The sequence below is a fragment of the Panthera pardus genome, unplaced genomic scaffold (genome assembly GCF_024362965.1).
Source record: "Panthera pardus isolate Hobbes unplaced genomic scaffold, ASM2436296v1 HiC_scaffold_4, whole genome shotgun sequence".
Classification (NCBI taxonomy): domain Eukaryota; kingdom Metazoa; phylum Chordata; class Mammalia; order Carnivora; family Felidae; genus Panthera; species Panthera pardus.
Window position 1 is genome coordinate 19,348,315 of NW_026526969.1, and position 16,803 is coordinate 19,365,117.

At 50.8% G+C, this 16,803-nt stretch overlaps 2 protein-coding genes across 12 annotated transcripts in view; one reads left to right on the forward strand and one right to left on the reverse strand.

Moving 5' to 3' along the window:
* Positions 1-10,053: 10,053 nt before the first annotated feature.
* On the reverse strand, positions 10,054-11,877 carry LOC128774767 (proline-rich protein HaeIII subfamily 1-like). The gene is made up of 3 exons (XM_053894268.1): positions 11,832-11,877; positions 10,503-11,448; positions 10,054-10,216 (listed from the first exon to the last, which is right to left on the reverse strand). The coding sequence occupies exons 1-3, from the start codon at positions 11,875-11,877 to the stop codon at positions 10,054-10,056; spliced, it is 1,155 nt and encodes a 384-aa protein (XP_053750243.1).
* The window catches only part of ZNF75A (zinc finger protein 75a), a 51,072-nt gene continuing 45,083 nt past the window's right edge, over positions 10,815-16,803 (forward strand). For 3 of the 11 annotated variants that reach the window (XM_053894025.1, XM_019468374.2, XM_019468382.2), the window contains exons 1-6: positions 10,816-10,942; positions 12,533-13,051; positions 14,212-14,377; positions 14,992-15,083; positions 15,359-15,485; positions 16,552-16,643. In XM_053894025.1, coding sequence (XP_053750000.1) covers positions 12,644-13,051; positions 14,212-14,377; positions 14,992-15,083; positions 15,359-15,485; positions 16,552-16,643 — 885 coding nt within the window. In that variant the 5' untranslated portion in view covers positions 10,816-10,942; positions 12,533-12,643. The other 8 variants (XM_019468380.2, XM_019468377.2, XM_053894022.1 and 5 more) reach the window with 7 other exon arrangements.

The window sequence follows — 16,803 nt, forward strand, 5'->3', positions numbered from 1 at the left end:
GATTTTAAGCGAGGGAAGCAACCCTGCCTACCCCTTTCCCGCGTTTCCGTATCAGCCTTGTCTCGGCCCTGCCTCAGCTTAGTGGGAGTTTTTCCTTCGTTTCCTGAGCTGATTTTTAAAAATCTTAGTTTGTTATTTCTCCTCCTTTCTCCACAAGAGGGCAGGGATAATGCAGGGGTTGAGGGGCAGGGGAGAGTAGGAAGATTGGAGAGCTTAATTTAGGACCCTTGTAAGAGCAGGACAGGGCTGCTGGGCTGCTGATGGCATGAAATTGGGTGGGTGATGTCAGGTTGATGTTACGAAGCAGTCTCTCTGGTTAAGACTGCAACTGGGGTGCCTGGGTGGCTGAGTCGGTTAAGTGTCCAACACTTGTGATTTCGGGGCAGGTCCTGATCCCAGAGTCGTGGGTCAGGGAGCCTGCTTAAGATCCTCTCCCTGTCCCTCTGCGCCCCCCCCCCCCCCCCCCCCCCCGCCCGGCACACGTACCCACTGCACACTCTGTCAAAAGAAAAAAGCCGAGGTTGCCATTTACGTGGATTGTCAGTCTCACGAGAATGGAAAGCACCTCTCCCTTTCACCCCTCTCTCCCGTAATATCACCCATGCAGACCTTCCGACGTGGTCCACCTGCCGTTGCGCCTACTGGGAGCACTGAAGCGTCAGGCTAGAGCCGTGAGGGCCCCCAGGAGTTCACTCCTGGCACTAAAAAGACTTTCCAACAGGAAAAGCCGCAAGTCCCAGCCTCCGGGCTAGCTCCCCTTCCAACAAATTCACAAGCAGAGCTGTTGTCTGTTTTAATGAGATGATCTCACAGAATACGGCATGTAAAACATTGAGCTCCGCATCTGGCACATAGAAAGTGCTCGTTTATTCATGTCATCTGTGGGCAGATAATCCCGGCAAGACTCTTTCCTCTAAGCCCCCCGCCACTACTACCAACACAAGACCTGCTGGCAGAAATTTCAGGGAGCAGTCTGTTAACTGCGAGGCGGGACTGATGATTTCTTTCCTTGTGGTTGTATCACAGCAGGTCAGAGGTCCTCCGCATAGGCTCCCGTGAGGTCACTGCAAGGGATGGCCAAGTGTGTGCTTTTTATATTCGTATTTTTATGTTGCGCACACATGTTTTACATTTATAGCCTCTTACCCACTAGTCCTTGAAAAAGAAACCAGAACAGTCTCCAAACTGGTTCTTAGGATAATGGGAGACTGACACAGGGGCAATACTCTTGCTCCCTCAGCCCGTATGGGTACAAACTAGACCTGGGAGGTACCGTACTGACCCTGAGCACTAGCCACAGTCCTTGTAGCAAAGGTAGCACAGACCAGCAGAAGGGCTCCTGGGTGGAGGATCGGTACCACATTTAAGCACTGAAAAGGCCTGGCAGAAGCAGGTTAAGAGCAGCAGGCCAGGGGTGCCTGGGTGGTTCGGTCTCTCGATTTCAGCTCAGGTCGTGATCCCAGAGTTGCGGGATCCAGCTCCACGTCAGGCTCTGCTCTGAGCATGGAACCTGCTTAAGATTCTCTCCCCCTCTGCCCTGCTCACGCACACGCGCTCTCTTGCTTGCTCACGCTTTAAAGCAACAGCAAAAGCAGCAGGCCACACGTCACTGAGGACAAAGCTTGTAAGGCCAGAGACTGGAAACAGTGAAACCCTAAACATTTTTTTTCCCCCAGAAAAACTCCTTGGAAATCACTAAGAATTTTTATTGCAGTAAAGAAATTTATGGGTCTCAATATCATAATCTGAACTTCCAGGTTTTGTACTCCCAGCCCTTTTAAGAAGAGTTTACTATGTGAATCATTACACTGTCAACCGATAGGATTTTGGAAAGTGCAAAATCCCCTCCACTGCTTTAAGACTTCTAATTTTTGTAACTATTTCACAAGCATTTGAAACAACTAAGGTAAAAAGTTCTTAATGTGTGTTTCAAGAAACAAAGTAGCACATTTATTACTGCTAGTAGGCTAATGTCTTTGGGTGTCAGGAGCTCCAAAACACCAAGATGAGGGGCGCCTGGGTGGCGCAGTCGGTTAAGCGTCCGACTTCAGCCAGGTCACGATCTCGCGGTCCGTGAGTTCGAGCCCCGCGTCGGGCTCTGGGCTGATGGCTCGGAGCCTGGAGCCTGTTTCCGATTCTGTGTCTCCCTCTCTCTCTGCCCCTCCCCCGTTCATGCTCTGTCTCTCTCTGTCCCAAAAATAAAAAAATAAAAAAAAAAACGTTGAAAAAAAAATACCAAGATGAATTAAAGCAAACGTGCATTCATTACAAAAAATATTAGTGCATTTATCCTTTTAGCCTTCGATCTAGCTTGCAAACACTTCTAGATTTAAGAATGGACTCCCATTCTTGAAAGGGAGACTGATAATTTTTTCTGATGTGTAATTTTTACCCAGAGGAGCTGTGTGCTGCCTGATGTATGCAGTTAGGAGGCAGTGGGAATGGTCGAGGTATATTCAACAATGACAAAATGGTTGATTGAAAAATCCCTCAGACCACCAAGAACTTCGGTCAAATCTTCCAGTTAACATCCTCAATTTAGCTGTCCCAGAAGCTATAGTCAGAAGTCAAAACTGGTAACACACCGGGATCCAAACCTGCTCCAGGTCTGATTTCCCCAGGCAAAAAGGGGAAGGGAAAGAAAATGAAATCCTGGAATGTTTTTGGACACAATGTGGAGTCGGGTTTGCCTCTCCATCCCCACCTGCCCTCAAGGCAGGAAAACGTGCTAGAACCGTCGTGTGAGTCCCTACCTCGAAGGTGAAGCTGCCCTTGAGCCCCCCCCCCCCCTCCCCCCGGCTCTTCTGGGAGGCGGCCAGCTCAAGTTTAGGAAGACTGCCCCGGCCACCGGAACAGCGGTGAAGTGCCTGAGTTTCTCGGAGGAGCTCTAATCCCGAAAACGTTACTTCCAGAGGCAAAGACTTAAGTCCCTTCCTAGGCTTGGGCAAAGCCCAGCCCGTCGCGCCTCGGGGAAGGGACGCGGCGCCCCTAGAACCCCCCGCCGGAGTGGTCCCATCGAGCACCGCTCCCGCGCGGGGCCGGGGGGCGGGGTATCCAGTGCCGACCGGGCGGGCGCTCGGCGGCCGCGTCCCGACAGACCTTTCGTCGCCCCGCGCCCAAGCTCTGGGGCCGCTCGGCTCTCGCCCCGGGGCCCGTGACCGCGCCCCGGAGGCAGCGGGCGCGCGCGCCCCCCTAGCTCGCCGGCGGTCGCTCCGCGGCTGCGCCGGGCCGCGCCTCCGCTCGCGCCCACCCCCTTCGCCCCGGCCGCTCTGGCCCGCCGGCGGACGCTCTGTGGCGGCTCCCGGCTGCGCCCTTCCCTCGGGGGCGCTCTCCTCCCGCAGCCCGTCTCCGTCCCGGACGCTGTGGCCCGCAGGCGGGCGCTCTACCGCTGCGCCGCTCCCCACCCCCGCTCCCCCCCCCCCCCCCCGGGTCTCGCCTCCCAGGGCCGGGCCGGGTCCTGTGGCCGCAGGGTTTCTCTCTCCCTCCTCCCCAGCGGACACCGGCGGCACTACCGCGCTCCCGAAGCCTCCCCGTTCTCTCAGGTGTGCGTGCGCATCTCAGGAGTGCGGCGGGCGCGGCTCCCGCCGTCCGGCAGCGGGGCGACCGCAGACCTGGGTGGTGCGGCCGCGGGGAAAGGGGAGGTTCCGGCGCCGGGAAGGGCGGGCCTGCCGGCTGCCGGGAGGCGAGGCGTCGTTGCTCAAATGCGGTGGGAAGCCCGAGTAGGGCCTCAAGCCTCGCTGGTTTCAGTTCGCGCGCCCTGGCTACCGGCTGAGAAAGGATGGAGACGGGACAAGAAACGAGGGCAGAGAGACTAGAGACGGGTGCAGTTGTCCGGGCAGGGGGTGATGGCAGCCGGGGCCGGGACCCGAACAACGGAAAGGGACAAGCGGAGTCAAAAGGTAAGCCGTTTGGGACGCAGAACCGATTTCATGCGGGCCCAGAAGGAAGTCTAAAATCATAGGATGACCCCGAAGGGCATTGAAGATCTGCCCCGGACCTGTCTTTCCTGCTCTTCTCTGCCAGCTGCCCCTACGGCAATCATCCAGGGACCTTGCAGCTTCCCAGGGGGGCGCACTCACATCGAAGAGCCTGAGCTCATGCTACCCTTTGCGGGGACTGCCCTGCCACCGCCCTCACTAAACTTTATTTATTTTTAAATGTTTATTTATTTTTGAGAGAAAGAGAGTCGGTGCGAGTGGGAGGAGGGGCAGAGAGAGAGAGGGAGACCCAGAATCTGAAACAGGCTCCAGGCTCGGAGCTGTCAGCACAGAGCCCGACTTGGGGGGGGGGGGGGGGCGGGCGGGGGTAGAGAACTCACTAGCCGCGACATCAGGACCTGAATCGAAACCCGAAGCTTAACCGACTGAGCCACCCAGGCGCCCCTGCCCTCATTAAACTTTAAAGCCCAGCTCAGAAGTGACACTTTTGACCCTCTCAGATGCTTCCCCTTTTACCCAAGCACTCACAAAGCCCTCTTCATACTCCTCTTAGCTCTTACACATCGGACGCGGGTGTGCTCCTATTCGGTTTGTTTCTAATTCAGGTCTAAATGCCCAATACCAGGCTCGGTACATAGCATGCAAAGGCAACGTGAAGTTTCCAGAATTAGTGAATACTTTTCAAAAGGGTGTGACTGCCGGTCACTTATTCTGGAAATTTACCACCCACGGGGGAGGGGCGTTTGGTGCCGTCACTTAAATTTAAAGGAACTAAAAAGCGGTACAGTAAGCTCACCGGACCTTCCCATCAACTTCCTCCACAATCCATTCTACCCCAGGCTTAGAACAAACACTAATGTATTATTAACGCATAGGCCTAAAGTATGTTCAGACAAAAAGATATAAAATTGTATTTACAATGTAATGTGCCTATTTTTTTAAATATGTAAAATATACCAAAATGTTAAGCTATCATTAGTTGATAGAAGTTGGGTGCTTTTCATCATATATATATCTATATATCTATATCTATATCTATCTTCTTTAATCAGCTAATTCCACAATAAGAGGACGGAAACACTAAATAGGTGGTACAGATTTAAGAAAGCAGACCATGTCACACCATTAAACTAAAAACCAAATCTATTTTTATCTTTTTTAGTCTTTTTAAAAATAACTAGAAATAGCCTATACTTTCCTTGTTATATGTGCTGACTGAGACAGAATGTAATGCTTTCCCATCCATTCCACCTTAGATAATCCGGGACCACTAAACTCCTTATTATGCAGATCTTTGTCTAAAATAGAAGCAAAAATGGATTAACGAATATTTTTATACTTTAAAGAAGCAAATTTATTTTTAAACTGTATGTTTTAGAAACAATATATAAATGGGCATTGCTGTGCAAAATGAGGTCAGCTGATCAACACAATGACAATTCACAACAATTCTACATCATATAACATCATAGAACTACAGAAATCTGTAAACACAAAGCCTAATTACTAGAGGTTGAAGGCATATTGAAGGAATCCTTGATAATACGAGGTCTAGGTTTCCAAAAGCTACCAATTCTAGAATGGATTCTACTCTGGAACTGCTTTTTCACTATTTCTCGGTGCATCTCTTTCAGCGTGAAATGGAACCTTTGAAACTCAGGTGTGACATCAACAAAGTCAAGTAGGTGGTCCAAACTCTCTCTTACAGCAGATAACTTAAATCCAGAAGTCTGCTCTTTGGCTCCTCTTCCTTTCTGAGGAACTTCCTTTGTAATTTCACTTTTCGCTTTTGGGGGATGACCCTTTTCTTCATCATCCCCATTTAACCACACCCTCTCATCAGCCAGTGTGGCTTCCAGCTCCCCACATTTCTCAAGGATTTCTCCATCGTCTCCATCTTCTAAGCCTTGAAATTCATACTCGGGCTCCTTTTTGTAAAGGAGATTTTCCCACGCGTTCGCTATGGTGATCTGTTTTACTTCATCCCAACTCTTTGCCCAGTTAAAAACTGCACTTCTTACGTTGTAGATTTTAATCTTGGACACTCCTTTTTCTCCTTTCTCTTGCTCATCATCACTTTCTTCAAAAATCACAAGACTCTCTTCAAGCTGCTTCCACCTATAAAGCCTTTTGCAGCTCAAGATGACACCTTGATTCATTGGCTGAATCAAGGTTGAAGTGTTAGCGGGAAAGAACAGACACTTTATTCGGCCATCCTCACTGGTTAGTGATTCGGTGGAAGGGTGAACTGGAGAGCTGTCCAGAAGTAACAAGGCCCTGACGTCCTCTTCATGGAATCTTAAAACGTTAAGTTGAAAATGCCTGACCTCAGGAACAAAGTTTTGAAAGAACCAGTCTGAGAACAATTCTCTGGTAAACCAGACATCTTTACTAGGTTTATATATCACAGGTAATGTACTCGCGTCCTCTTTCACGCTTTTGGGCAGCTTTGACTTGCCAATAATGATGGACTTTAACTTATGAGTTCCATCCGCATTTGCACATAAGAGAGCAGACAACCGTTCTTTGTTTATTTTCCGTCCAGGCAGGCAGATCTCTTTTCTGCATGCCGGAATGTTTTCTGGCATCGACTTCCAAAAGAGGTCAGTCTCACCCCCACTGTACAGCTGAGCCAAACTCAGTTTCTCCTCTTGCATAAGCGTGTAGAGTTTTTGTCGGAATGGCTCAACGTTTTCAGAAGCTGCATTTAGGACTTGTTCCCCGCATACTTTTCGATTCCCAATGGCGTGCCTGTTTCGAAATCTAAAAAGCCAACCGGTGCTAGCTTTAAAGTCCGTGCGCCCAAAACACTGTGCGAATCTCTCCGCGGCAGCCTGAAGCTCCACGCCTCTAACAGGGACGCCAGCTGAGCGTTTCTGTTGGTACCACATGTACACTGCGTCATCCACATCACCGTATTTGGCTCCTGTCGTCCTCTTTCTCTTCTCAGCCCCCACTAACGGCATGTCCTGCTTCAGTACAAAGTCCAAAATCAGTTTCTTATTCTTTTTAATGTCATAAAATGTTGATTTACTGATCCCAAATTCATCCATTACACTTTTTAGAGATCGTCCAGCTTCAATCCTACTGAGGACCTTCATTTTCTCCTCCAAATTCAATGTCGTATACTTCCCTCTTTTATTCATGCTGAATTTGACTTCAAACAACCCAACAGGAGGAAAGAAGGGGGAAAAAAAACCTTACAGCTGGAAAAAATTAAAAGCAAAACACTAGCTCAAAGCCCCCAAAGGCACAGGCTTTTGTATGGAGGGGTAACGGGCTAAAAGGGATAAAGGCTCATGACTGAAGTGCTAGTCTAGAGAGAAGGTCTTATGAACTCAGAAAGCCACCACAGTCAAAGCCCTATCTAGCTGCTGCTCCTGCAACACGTTCTCAGAATGACCGTGATCAGTTCTCAGAACCCCAACCTCCTTTCTTGATAGATACAGCAGCACCGGTCAGGAATAACAGGAATACCGGAATACTCTCCCTGACTCAACACAGGAAGAGACACCAGGAGGAGAGGCGAGATGAGGCCGCAAGGACAGACCCAGGTGAGATAAGTCTACGTAAAAAGTGGTGGTGTTTGAGAAGGGTGTGGGAAAACCTCAGACGCAAAGACAGAGCGGTCTTGTGTTGCAGAGATGCAGCGTGGCTTCTCCCCTTCCAAGACGACCCGATTTTACCTCACTGCCAGAAAAAAAGCGGCGCTCGTGTTGCTCTGGAAGTAGTGTTCACTGGACAGCAGCAGTCCGTCCTCCCGGATAAAGACTTCAAGCTATCCTGACTTTGGGATGTCTGGAGAGCTGGTATTCTTGAACAGCTGTACAGTATCTTCGGGCGGACAAGAAAGTTAGGAGGTTCCGTCGTCCATGTGAAGAAATCCAACATTTATTACATTCAATATAGCATTCTCAGAGACTGAGTTTTAACTTCCTACGTTCACCAAGGCAATATGCAAGTACGTAAAAACTGGCGAGTGGCACTTTTCCGCTCTCAGAGCTCCTTCCTTGTGTACATCTGGAATTACTCACAAGTTTTGTTTTTCAATGGCGCTTCTCCATGTTCAGAATTATCAAGTTTCAGAATCCTGGCGTTGCTTATAGATCAATCCAGAAGTTTTAAAAATATCATAGGTAAAATTTTTTAAAAAGATTCGACCTTTCCTTTCTTTTTCTAGATTTGTATCAGGGTGCTTAGTAACAGATTTTTTATATTTGAGACTTCACTTGGTTTCTCTTTACTGTAGATTTTGCTTAATGTGAACGAATACTCACTTTTTCCCCTGCTTGGAGAAATTTAAAGGGTTTCTCTATGGTGTTTCTGATCAACTGTCTCCTATAAATCCTTCTGCTGGCAAAGTCTTTGGTAGCTCTGCGAACTCAAATATTCCTTGCAGGTCCTCCTGGCGATGCCCAGTGCCATTCCATGTCCTTACAAATGTCCTACTCTAGGTTAATTTCATTGTTTTCATTCCAGATACACACACTCATGAGAAGTAACAAACACTGCCACTTTTATCCATTTCAGGTGCTATGAAGAAAGAAAAGCATGTCAGAGAAATGAGAAAAATGATTGGCATTTCAGTCATGTTTCCTCTCCTATACGGCACAGGCCGACTGGCTTTCGTTCATTCTTCAACCACAAAGAATTATCACAAGCTTCTCATCTAGAAACCCAGGAGAGTCCAGGCCGCTAGTTATCTGCTAACATTTGTTGCGAGAAATGACAACTGGTTTGTGGAGCACTGAGAGATCATGAGAGAATAGGACTGTTCTCGGTGTGGAGGCCGATGCAGACTAAGATCAAGCAGCTTTCTAAAAGGCAGCTATAAGTAAGGGAACTATTCATCCATAGCTATTACAAATTGAAAGAGAAAAAAGAATTTTTTAGCCAGTAGCAGCATGATTAACTCCAGCCAGTCACCCAGCAAAACCATTCAGCCCACTACGGCACTTGTGTGGTATCTCGGAATAAAGTGTATGTATTTGCAGTCATCGCTGCCCACTCATCATTTTTCAGGTGGTGCACTGACAGGGGAATGTGATTTCACAAGGAGAATCTCAGGGGACTTTGGTTTGCTCCGCAGCAAGAGTGGGCAACGTTGGCCCCAGACTCCAAACTACAAAAATCATTACTGGTCCTCATTCACTATTCACCAGTTTGTGCCTTGTTTCCCCTTCCTGCTTCACAGGATCTCTTTCCCCGCTTTTTCTCCCCAGCTTCCCCAACCAACTCCGTACCCATGATATGAATCACGCCTGCCAATACTGTGCAAGGGCACCGCCAGCACAACTTCACTTATTCACTTTAATAAGTTCCATTATATGCTCAGCCTTGGGCCTGATGGGCAGGATCTCAAAACTAAGAGCAGCGCTGTCCACGGGTTCTGGAAGCCTGGGAAGAATAATTGCTCTTGAAAAAATTAAGTCCCAACCTGACTCAGGTTCCAAGGAAATGAACCTGCTTTGAAACATTCCAGTGACTTAGATGCTTTTTCTTACCGCCTGTGTTTAATCCTCTTCTCTCACGCAAAAAGGACCAGAGAGCGGCTCCCGATTCCATCTGAAAGCACCACTAACATCATGGCCTGGACCTGATCTCCCATTTTCATTCCCACCTTAACCTTCCTTCCAGACGAACTGCCCTGGAAAGAAGCTCCCTCGGAAAGCCTGCGGGGATGCTCCGGGAGTTACTTTATTCAGTGCCATCTCCTCACTCCCCTGTTAGGCACTCCGCGGCAGGTCCCCGAGAACTTCTTTTCTAAGGCAAGTCTCCTCCAAATGTAGCCCAGTCACACTTAGTGAAAAGGTACCGCCGATCTTCTCACACCCCAATCTTTCCCAGCTTTGGAGGCTTTGCTCTTCCCTCTCCCTCTCTGTGTGGATGTGGCCCCACTCCCGGGGGCGGGCAGATCCCTCAAGCCTTTTCCCATTTCTTTTCCCATTTCCCCAACCACGGGTCAACTTTCACTTCTTGGAATCCCGCAGCGCTCAGCTCAGGGCTCCCTCTTCCTAGCTAGTGATGGTCGCGAAAGTGCCTCAGTCTTTCGGCCAGACTCCGTGCATCAGAGACCTGGTCCTGCGGACTCTACCACCGGCTGCACGTCGTGCGCCTAGTAAGTAACCCGCTGCCTGGTGAAGGCCGACACTACAAGAACCCCGATGACTAGGAGACAGCGACACCTCGAGATACTGCGGTCCTGAAAGGTGGGATTCACGAACTCCGAACTCTCCGTGGGACGAATGCCCATTTTACCCAGGCAACTCTGGCAGAGACTGCAGGGGAGGCCAGATGAAAAGGGGGTTCCCAGCCTCCAGGGAGCATGCCGTAGCGGACAGGCGGGCGCCAGGACCGCAGGGGCCCCAAATCCCAGCCTAGGGGCTCTGGTCGGTCACCTGTGGGGCCCAGGCCGAGCCGCGCCTCCATTTCCCGGTCAAGGACAACCACACACATGGATCCCGTTTCACAGGCTGAAACCTACCTCACGAGGAAAACGTAATCGTCGTGGGGGACGCGCGGCCCAGAAAAGGGACGAGCCCTCTGGGGGCCGCCGATCGTGACCGGGACGGAAGCCCCGGGAAGGCCGAGGGCCCCGCGCGCGCAGGGGCGGGCACCCTCGCCGGGAGGGGCTCCCGGACACCGGGCGCCGCCGGGTGCGCAGCGCCTCCCGGAGCGGCGACGCGAGGCGGCGACAGCCGCTCGCCGAGCCGCGCACAGGCCCCTCTAGGCCGCGGCGGGCCGGGACACTCGGTAGCATTAACTCTTTCCCGCCGCCAGGGCTGCACCGGGCGGAAGGCCGCCTCCTCCGCGCGAAGCCCCGGGCCGCGGCGCGGCGGCTCGGAGCCCCTCCCCCGGAAGCGCGTCACTCCGCTTCCGACCGGAGCGCGGGGTCGAATGGGCGGCGGGCGGCGACGGGGACCTGAGGGCGTGTGCTGAGGTCTGGCCTGTGCCTCGCGGGGCCCGCCTCTGAGCGGCGCGGGGCGGAGGGCGGCGACCTGCAGGTGAGCCCGGGGCGGGGGGAGCGTCGGTCCCGGAGCTCCCGAGGGACACCGGTCGCTGCGCGCCGGGCGGGGGCGAGACAGCCATTGTGCGAGGGCGGCGGCACTTGGCGGGCCCGGCGGCGGGAGCCTGACAGCCGGACCGTCTTGGGGAACTCCGCCGTTGGGGAGTTCGGGCTCTAAAGGCCACGTCGCTGTCCCCCGTTGCGCAGACGGTGCCGGGGCCGCGCTGGGACCCCGTCGGTCACCGGGGCGGGCCTTGTGGTCGCGGGCTTTCCGGCCGGGCGTCCAGAAGCGGGGCGGGCGCGCAGCGGGCTTTCCCGCCTCGGGGGCCGGTGTCACCGGACGCCGGGCACCCGGGCGGTGCAGCCTCGGAGACGGCTGCTTCTGCGGGTGCCGAGCCTGGGCAGCGTCCTCGTGCCTGCTGAGCACGCTGGGCAGCCGGGAGCCGGCCACGGGGAAGTACCGTGGCTTCCGGGACGAATTTGGGCGCCGTTCCCGCGGGATCGCTCAGGGAAAGCGAGGCTCCCGAGACTGTCCTCAGCCTCGCCCCGAGGTCTCAGTGACCGTGGAAGAAAGGGCAGGTGGGCTGAAGGGTCACCCTCATCATCCCCAACTCCCCTCCTCTCCTCTTTTACGACTTTGCCTTTGGATAAACATTTTGTAAGCAAAGGTCCGCCTTTACTGTTCTGGGTGAAGTAGGGAGAGATTTAAAAATGCAGGAACGAGTCGTGTGCACGGTGCCCTCTTACAGTTCTTGCAAAGAGGTGCCGAAGGAGAGTGTTGAGCATCTAGTTGCTTAATTGGGGGGATGCTAAGGCTCCTTTTTCCCTAATTACTTTCCTTCTCTGGTGTCGCTTCTCTGTCCCAGGTCTCCTGCCAGTAGGCATACCGTGGAATTGAGAAGGTGGAATGTTCCATGCACTGTGGGCTTCCATCTTCACGACAGCATGAAGGGTCAGAGAGGTTGTAGCCCCTTACTATAGACAGGAGACCGGGATGACACGTTAAGATTGAAGAGAAACTCAGAATGTTGTCCGGATGGCCCCTTGGCATGGGGAAGGTGGGGTAGGAAGCACGAGAGTGAAATCTTTGGACAAGCTCCTTGCAGCCAGAAGCTGTAAGTGTTCTCACTGTCCAACCTTTCCTGAATTGTGACCATTTTTAGGAAGGCCAAGCCCTCAGTGGACGTTTGTCTCTCAACGAGCTGTACCTTATTGCACCTGAATAATAGGAGACAAAGAGTCTGGCGGTGGATTTTTAAATTTTTTTAATATTTATTTATGTTTGAGAGAGAGAAACACATGCACAGAGTGAGAGCTGGAGACACAGAATCCAAAGCAAGCTCCAGGCTCTGAGCTGTCAGCACAGAGCCCTACAGGGGGGCCTGACCCAAGAACTTTGAGATCATGACCTGAGCTGAAGTTGGAGGCTTAACTGACTGAGCCACCCAGGTGCCCTTGGCAGTGGATTTTTTAAAGGGAAAGCAAGGCAGGATTTTTCTGTTCATTTGTCTGTTGTTATGAAGAGGAGATAAGAAAGTTCTTGTGACACTCTCACTGACGTGCACTTTTTTTCTGTTCACTACTCTAGGACGAAGATCGTTTTATTGATTTTGCTCCAGAGCTGACTGGGCCTCGTTTGCCAAAGGTGGTGCTGGCGGGGTGTCCAACACAGGAGTAAAACTGTTCCTACAGCAGAGTAATGATGGTAGATATGAAGGTGGCTGACTGTTTGAGCCCTCAGATCAGGGCTCTGTGGGAGTGCAAGGGACCTGAGATAGAGAGTTCCAGTCACAGTAAGAAGTATACCCCACAAACGGACAGGCTCAGTCCAGAAAGCTGTCGCGAGCACTTCCGGAACTTCCACTATCGTGACGCCCCCGGACCTCGTGAAGTTGTTGGCCGGCTTCAGGAATTTTGCCGTCAGTGGCTGAGGCCTGAGATCCACTCAAAAGAGCAGATCCTGGAACTGCTTGTGCTAGAACAGTTTGTGACCATTCTGCCCACGGACACCCAGAGCCGGATAAGGAAGGACCATCTACAAAGCATTGAGGAGGCCGTGACCCTGGTGGAACACTTGGAGAGGGAATCTGGTCAAACGAGGAACAGGGTGAGAAGAAAGATTCCCGATTCCCGTGATGAAATAGGGTGAAAGTGGATTTGGGGGGGGCACTTCATTGAGAAATAAGGTGAATTAGGTCACTGTTCCGTTGTTCCTTTAGTACAACTGAGGCAAAGCCTGAAACCACAGACCCACAGCAGTAGTCTCAGGTTTCACAGATACTTTCCTGGCCTTCCAGAACGACTGCGTTTGTGATCTATAGAGCCAGGGTGAATGGAGAGTCATAAGCCTAGTATGGCTTGCCCGAGGACATGGGTTTTGAGTTACAAATGAGTAAAAGGAAATAAGGAGTTGGAGAGGAAGGGGAGGACCTGGAAAAGGGAGAACACTTAGAAACGAAAAGTTGAGTGGAGATAGTAAAGAGAAGGAAAACGCAAACAACGAAGGAAGAGTGCAAGGGGAGAGAAAAGGAGGCAGAAAAAAGGGAAACAGCTTTGGAAATCCTAGCAGAGTAGCCGAGAGGAGAGAGACATTGAGGGATGTTGTCCTCTGATTCAAATGAGAGAGCCTCCACGGCGCCCTCCGCAGTTGGTCTTTGGCTCTGCTGGTCCGTGGGAATCCAGGGTGTGTTCTTAGCCACGTGGCAGAACACCAGCTGGCGTCAGGCCAACTGGGAAGAAGACACAGGCAGGCATATGTGTGGTGCCAGAAATCATCTGGAGGTAGGTTGGAGCCACACTCTCTTCCCCTCTCTTTTCCCATTTCGTCCCCCATTCTCTGAAAGCCTTTCCTGGCCATGGGGATAATCTGGTTGATGAGACCGTTTTCTTTGTTCTTTAATCTTTTGAGAGAATGAGAAGACAGAAACATTAAGCAGGGATCAAAGTCAAGAGAGAAGGTCTGTCAAAGTAGCATGATAACAGGTGGCCTATGTAGTCTGAGTTGCACTGTGTTTAGAGGGGTGGGGCCTGCTGTGGTGGAGGGCTAGCGTGAGCCACATTTCTTTTCCTTTTATCCCAATATTGCCACATTTTGTGGAGAATTCTTTTTGAAAAATTGGTCGCCCGTTGTTTCTTTAAGCCTTTTTGTCATTTCCTTTAGTGTTGTATATCTTCTACCATCTGGACTGTTCGCTTTTTCCTCCTTCTACAATCAACCCCAAAACCAAAAATAACTTTTGTGGTAACAAAGGTGGGGATTATTTCTAGGTTGCCATCCAAGAGCTGGGAAAGGAGGCAGTGCTCTTGAGAGAAACAGCAGAGTCCCAGCCAGTGGGCCTGGCCCAGGATGAAGAATTCTGGAATACATACCAAGGTTTGCAAGAACAGCTGAGCGGGAACACTCATAAAGAATCTGAGCCTGTATGTGAGAGGGGTAAGGCACATCATGATAATTCCCTTATTGGGATCTGTGATAAGAGCTTATTGAACCAGAACATGCCCAGCTATGTGGATGGGCGGATTCAGCCACGTAGCAATTACGATGTCCCCTAGATGGCAGTAGAGCACCAGCTGTGGGTGAATTTGGGGGTTGGCCCAGGATACAGAAACATCCAGACTACAGAACCCTGGTAATAACACCAAATATTCTGTTCTTTAGAAAGCGGTGGTAGAATATGAACACACTTTTGTACCAGGAGACAAATAAATGCTAAAAAAAAAATAGATCTGTTGTACACCGGATATCTTGAGTACTTCATTTTCAAATTTGTTTAACTTTGCCTAAGTGAGAGCAATTTACACCATGAGAGGGGAAAAAAGGTTTTTCTTACATTTATTCATTCTCAAAGGCTGAGGAACCCATTCTAGTGGCTGGTAGATACTTAGCTCTTGTATATGATGATGAGACCACTCCAGGGCACCACATATACTTGCAAGGGTGTCCTGTCTCTGCTGAAAGAATCGCGATCATCTGTATTTTAGAAATGAGCTGAGGATGTTTATGGACGGAAGCAAGAGAGATTTCCCCTGGCTCTTTTCCACCCACAGCTGTGCCTGTTCACCAGATCTTAGCCTTTTCTGAGAAGACAAACACCAAAGACTGGACAGTGGCACCTGAGCTCGTCTTGCCTGAGTCCCAGGTGAGCTGTGCAGTCCAGCCATCGAGGGCTGCCTTTCCCCGGGCCCGTGACCCACGCTGCCCAGCTCACAGGCGTGTTAGCCCCAGTGTTCTCCCTGTGAAAATGAGCACCTCCGAGTCTGTTGCTGATCTATTGCCCTTTTTCTTTTCACCCTCTCACTTTAAAAAATATCCAATGCTGTTAATTCGCTGAGTGCCCGGGGTCTACCATGGGCCAGATGGTAGGGCTGCTTCTCTAGTGGCAAGTTCTGAGCTGAAGCCCATTCTCTTCCTTAGAGCTCGTTGACATTTGAAGAAGTGGCCATGTATTTTTCCCAGGAAGAATGGGAGTTGCTGGATCCCACTCAGAAGGCCCTCTACAATGATGTCATGCGGGAAAACTATGAGACTGTCATCTCTCTAGGTAAAGAATCTCCCTCTCCCGTCGGGTAGACGTTGAGTAGTCTGTCATGTTCCTGGCTTCCTAGGAACGGACTTCAGTGAGAGGCTGTGTTCCAGTAACCGGTTGTTTCTCACCTAGATGGTGTGAGCACGGAAAGGCATGTCCGGATCACCTGGACAGCCTTTTGCAAATGCACACGCTCATTCCTTACCCTAAAATTCGTGATTGCTCCCTGCCGTCTCTCCTAAGCTGCTTTTCTTTTGTCTTTCCCATCTCCGTAAAGAGCAGCACTACTCACCCAACACTTGAGGCCAGAACATTTGTGTTCATCCTTGACTCTGATCTTGTTCTCTTGCCATACTACTGATGTAACCATGTCCTCGGGCTCCGCACGCCAAGTACAGCCTGAGTCTGACTGTTAGCATGTTGGTCTCATCCAGGGGAATGTGTAACCAGGCTCACCTCAGTACTTCCTAACTGGCTCCTTCTGCCACTGCTCTTAGCCTTCCACAATCTACTTTGCACGCAGCGGCCAAATTTTTAAAGAACTTGATCAGATCATGAGATTACCCTGTTTAAAATGTTGAGATGATTTCTCACACATTTAGGACAAAACCCAAGTTCTTTGCCAAGGTCCCAGGAGCCTCCAAGATCTAGCACCCTTTCATCCGCCACTCGTGCCCTTGCTCAGCCCTCTTTATCTACACTGATCTTGCTGTTTCTTGAACTCACCACGTTCTTTTTTACTTTCCCCTTTACATTCCTTGGCACACTGGACTGAGTTCTGCAGTTGTAAACCTCTAGTTTTGGCCCAATTTTGAACAATTTATGACATAAGGGAAAAAAACATTTCCTTTTATTGCTTTCACTCATCAAACCAAAGACCGTCAACTGGGGAACCTGGTGTAGAAGCCGGTAGGTGTTCAGTTCTTGCGTCCGGTCAGAAGGCCACTTCTAGGTAACAGGCAACAGTTTTAAAGGTATTACATCTCTGATGAAAGAATTGAGGATTGTCTGTCTTTTAGCAATAAGCTAAGGATGTTCATAGAAGTGAGAGACATTTCTTCTGGCTCTTTTCCACCCACAGCTGTGCCTGCTCACCAGATCCTAGCCTTTCCTGAGCAGACAATCACCAAAGACTGGACAGTGGCACCTGAGCTCGTCTTGCCTGAGTCCCAGGTGAGCTGTGCAGTCCAGCCATCGAGGGCTGCCTTTCCCCGGGCCCATGACCCACGCTGCCCTGCAGGTGCTCACAGGTGCCAGTGTTCTTCCTGGAAACCAGGCTCTTCCTACTCTCTTGCTGATCCTTTTGCCTCTTTCCTTTCTCCCCTTTGACTTA